The sequence below is a fragment of the Oratosquilla oratoria genome, chromosome 9 (genome assembly GCF_046742065.1).
Source record: "Oratosquilla oratoria isolate Oo_2021 chromosome 9, ASM4674206v1, whole genome shotgun sequence".
In the NCBI taxonomy this organism is placed as follows: Eukaryota; Metazoa; Arthropoda; class Malacostraca; order Stomatopoda; family Squillidae; genus Oratosquilla; species Oratosquilla oratoria.
Window position 1 is genome coordinate 59,941,908 of NC_134785.1, and position 5,000 is coordinate 59,946,907.

The following is a 5,000-nucleotide window of genomic DNA, read 5'->3' on the forward strand; positions in this document are numbered from 1 at the left end:
CTGGCTTCTGGGTGACGTCATGTGTATACCAAGGCCTCTGAGGCAACCGCCATCGTTGGTCTCTTTCTTCCTCTCTCTTCCTCTCTTCCCTCTCTTCCCTCTCTTCCCTCTCTTCCCCTCTTCTATTTCCCCTCAGTGGCCTCGTTTCCCCTTAGGCGATGAGATCATGTCACCTGCTTTCTTTAGGTACAAACAGAATTCCTAATTCCCAAACACTGAAAACCTCTCGGTCACATATACAAACACATACACACATACATATGCATAGTCACATATATACATGTGACATTTCACCGGAACTTCTATCCGTTTCTTTCTCATTCCTCTACTTCCCCAGTTCTCTCTCGATCATTTGATTTCTCCTCGGGGTTAACTTATTTCATTCTCCCCTCCTTGAGGTCTCCCCCCAATTTACTCCCCCAATTCCCCCCTATGCTCCCTCTCCTCCCCAAACCCTAGAACCTTACCCCGCCCCCAGTTTTGATTTAGGCCTCCCCCCACCCCCACCCCCCGCGTTCCGGTGTTTGTGTTACCCTCCCTTCCTCCCTCCCTCCCTTCCTTTTCATCCCTCCTCTCCCCCCCCCGGCTCCCTTCTCACCTTGCCTTTCCTCCCCTCCCCTTCCCCCCTGCCCCATCTGCTCTCCCCCCCCAACCCCCCCGCGCCCAACCCTGGGATCCAATTTGTCTTACATCAGCAACAAATCATTCGCTTTTATCTCGTGGACACGAAGCCACTGGATCGATAACTAAAGTCTTTCTAGCACTAAGGGCAAAGGTGGTGGCATCGGCCGCAGGTACGGGTCTGCACCTCCCGCTCTTCAACCTAGAGTGGGTCATGCGAACAACCGTCCTGAGGATGTTGATACACAACGTTTTATGAAGCGTAGTTTTGTGTTACGTTGAAGTAATACATTGGGAGAGTGGCGTGACGCTTTCGTGTTTGTCTTGTCTGTTTGACTCTGTCTGTCTGTCTGTTTGTTCGGTTCTCTTGTTCTTTCGTTCTCTGCCCCTCTGTCTCTCTCTCTCTCTCTCTCTCTCTCTCTCTCTCTCTCTCTCTCTCTCTCTCTCCATTCATTCCTTTTTTTTCCTCTCTCCATATCCTTTTATTCATGCATTCCCCTCTTTTTTCGATTTTTTTTTTTTCATTCATCGGTCTCTATTCTTCGCGTTTTTTCTCTTCTGTCCCTTCCCCATCCGCTGGACTTCTTTCTTTTCTCCTTCTCTTGGTTCCTGCCTTATCTCTGTCCGCGTTTTGGAGTCGCCATTGTCCCCCATTCCCACATTTTCTCTTTCGGTCTCTATTTTTATCTCTCGTTTTATTTATCTATTTATTTTATCTCGTTTTCTCTTTTACTTGTCTCCTTCTCTCTCCTTTCGAAATGGTGGTCGTATTCAGAGTTCCATATTAGCTGACAGCCGACAGTCTCAGCTGACAGTAGTGCTGGACGAGAGTCCTGTCACCTGATGGTAGTGCTGGTTGACAGTAGTTTTGGCTGACAGTCTTGTCAGGTCACGGTAGTGTTGGCTGGTCTCTCGTATCGGCCGACATTAGTGCTGGCTAATAGTCTTGTCAGCTGACTGTAGTGTTAGTTGACAGGCAAATCGGACCGCTGTTTATAAACTGCTGACGTGCTTTTGTTTACATTTCAAGGCCTCCCATATTCGTATAGAGGTCACTGTTGTTTATGAAATTCTGTTCTTAAATTGGCGTTTATGGACTGCCGCTTATGAACTGCTGTTGTGAAGGTGTATTCGTTGACATTTCAGCTCTTCGAGTTAACTGTTGTTTATGAATTACTGTATGTGAATTGGTGTTTATGGACTTGTTTATTATAACTTGTTTGTGAATTGGCCTTTATGAACTTGTTTATTATGACCAGCTGTCTGTGATTCCGTATTTATGAACCTCTATTTACGACCTGCCTTGTCTCCATTCCAGGGCTGGTGGCTGGTGTAGGTCCGGGCACGGACTCGTCCTACGCCACGATGAAGGACGGAGGCGACAGTGACAAGGACCCCGGACGAACTACCATGTCCAGCCACAAGGGCGTCCCCTCGCCGGATCACCTAGGTATGAGTTTAGGGCCCCACCTCGGGGCCACGTCCCTCTCGAGGGCCCCCCACCTCGCAAGTAGTACCGGGAGTGGGATCCCGGGCTTCCCCGGACTCCACCCCCCGCTCCCTTTCGGGGCCCTGAACTCCCCCCACCAGGTGGCCGCTGCCGCTGCCTCGGGGATGCTGTACCCGGGACTCATGAACACTAACCTGAACCAGGCGCTGCTGGCGTCTATAGTGGCGCGGTCCACGCAGCTCCTCAGCCAACCCCCGCCTCACGTCCCCCTTCTGCCCCCCTCCACCTCCGCTCCAACGCTGGCCAGCCTCCAAAGCCCCCTGGCCGCAGCCCCCGACGCCTCCTCGCGACATCGAGACCTATTAGCCTCACTGGCGGCAGCCGACTCGGCCCGACAGCAGGAGCTCCTGTCCACGCTCTCCAAGCTGGCTTCGGTGTCGTCGGCGTCGTCGTCTTCGTCGTCGTCGTCGTCGCCACTGCCCTACTTCCCGCCCAGCGACTCGCCCATGAAGCCCGACTCGGCCGCCGTGGAGGCGTCGCACTCGAAGAGGGCGAGTTCGATCTCCCCGACGTCGCACTCTCGCCTCCACAGGTCTTCCTCCAGCGGGTACACGGGGGGCAGCGTCCCCCCGACCTCCATGCCCCCGCCTTTGAACCATCACACAAGTCTCCTGAGTGCCAGTTTGGTACACCAGCTGGGGACCGAGATGGCGGCGGCCGCCACCACCGGAGGCCTCAACACCTCCGAGACCCCTTCCCCGACAGCGGGGTCCTCGCCTCCCTCCAGTGGTGGCAGCAACGGCCGTCCGGACCCCTACGCGAGCTCGACCACGCCCGGCCGGAAGTCCTCCGTGGGTCGACCGGACAGGGTGTTCACGTGCAAGATCTGCAACAGGAGTTTCGGGTACAAACACGTGCTGCAGAACCACGAGCGGACTCACACGGGAGAGAAACCGTTCGAGTGCAAGGAGTGCCACAAGAGGTTCACGAGGGACCACCACCTCAAGACCCACATGCGACTTCACACCGGAGAGAAGCCCTACCACTGTACCCATTGTGATCGCCAGTTCGTCCAGGTGGCCAACCTACGGCGCCACCTCCGGGTCCACACGGGGGAGCGGCCCTACGCCTGCGAGTTGTGCGCCGCACGCTTCTCGGACTCGAACCAGCTCAAGGCCCACATGCTCATCCACAAAGGCGAGAAGCCCTTCGAGTGCCCGCGGTGCATGGGGCGGTTTCGGAGGCGCCACCACCTGATGCACCACAAGTGCTCCAGGGACCTGGACCACGACAAGAGGATGATGGACCCGATCCAGTTCGCCGAGACCGCCTTCAGCGAGAGCGACACCTTCTCCCTGGGACCCGACCTCGAGGAGGAGGAGGATGACTACGCTGACGAGGAGCCCCAGCCTTCGACCCTCCTCGGGGAGGAGCCCCTCCCTCTGGAGAAGAAGCGAGAGCGGAAGGCTCGCGACCCGCGCCGCATCATCAGCCATCACATGAGCGGGATTTTGGGAGTCTTGGAGGCGACCAGCGGGAGGAGGGACTACCCGCCCATGCCCGACCAAGCCACTGCTCACATTCTTCGTGGCCTTCAACATCACCACCGTGGCAACGGGGGGACTGGGAGAGCAGGAGGCGGGGGTGGAGGAGGCGGACGCAGCGGCGGCGGCGGCGGCGGCGACGGGGGCGGCGTTGTCCCCGGACCCGTGCAGACCGAGCCCGAGGACCTTAGCGTCGCGGGCGTCCGAAGTCGTGACAGGAACTACTCAGGACTCTCGGTGATCTCCGCTCTGTCGCAGTCCAGCTTCCTGGGGACAGACTTCGACTTCTCGCGGGACTCCCTCGGCGGGTCCCGGGAGGAGGACATCATGAGCGAAGTCGAGGACCCTCGATACGAGGAGGAGGACCCCGTGTCCTCCAATTCCTGAGGGTCCCGACGAACACAAACGTCGCTACCGTGGAGTGCCTCGTGCCACCGCAGAAAGGGGTGACCACCAGAGTCCTCGGCGGGCCGCGTCCTCCCCTGCGAAGGGGCCCAGGAGCCCCCGAGGGGTCGGGGGAGGGCGAGGTGTTCTTGCCGGGGACGAGCGGCAACGGGTATGGACATCAAAGAAACAGAAGAAGCTCTGTGTTGGCTTGTTGGGTTCGCCAGGGAGCGGACTCTGACCCTTCAGGGAAACTTGTGTCATTTTTGTCCAGTGAGAGTGTCGGATGGATGTCAACGCGTTCACAGTGTTTGTCCACCAAGTGAGAGTGAAAGAGAGAAAGAGAGAGAGATAGAGAGAGAGAGTCTTCTTCGAGTGAGAGTTCGTGTTGGTTCAGCCCCTAAAAGCGGACCTCGACTTATGCCGGCCCTTCCTCACCACCAGGCACACCTCAAACCAATCGCCACCGCCCGTTTTCTAATTTTTTTTATTTTGGTTTTCGAATTTTTTCTTCTTCTTTTTTATTTTAGGGGCGGTTGGACCAAGTCGGCCACTCGCCTTCCCCCTCTTGACTCCTCTGCGTCTTGTTGGAGAAGAAAGATATTTATATGAATCGCAGAGGGTGGAGGGAGGATGTGGTGTGGTCGCCTTTCACATATCGCTATATTTGCTCACCGTCGCACTACCTCGACTGGATTTTGCTGCTGGTGGTCGATGTGGGTCCCTACTATGGCGACCACAAAGGTTATTTGCAATACTCGAAGCTCATGAAACTCTCTACTCATATGCAGATTATTATTTTTTTTTTTACGTTATTTTTTTCAGGTTACGGATGCAATTCTAAGTACAAGTCTTTGCTGCTGTGATTACAGTATTGCTTTTGTGTATACTGTCAGGTATCATTCTGCACAAACAGGTTTATATTGCTCAGTGTGTTTTCTGCTATTGACATTGTCATTTTTGTCATGGGTTTTATAGTACCACGATGATAACCCCCAACG

General features: G+C 55.4%; 1 protein-coding gene across 1 annotated transcript in view; it reads left to right on the forward strand.

Annotated features, from left to right (window-relative positions):
- LOC143028083 (uncharacterized) overlaps positions 1-4,058 on the forward strand; it is a 17,433-nt gene extending 13,375 nt beyond the window's left edge. The window contains exon 2 of the mRNA XM_076189723.1: positions 1,940-4,058. Within this exon, the coding sequence (XP_076045838.1) occupies positions 1,940-4,002 (2,063 nt within the window). The 3' untranslated portion in view covers positions 4,003-4,058. The remainder of the gene's footprint in view (positions 1-1,939) is intronic.
- Positions 4,059-5,000: the final 942 nt, after the last annotated feature.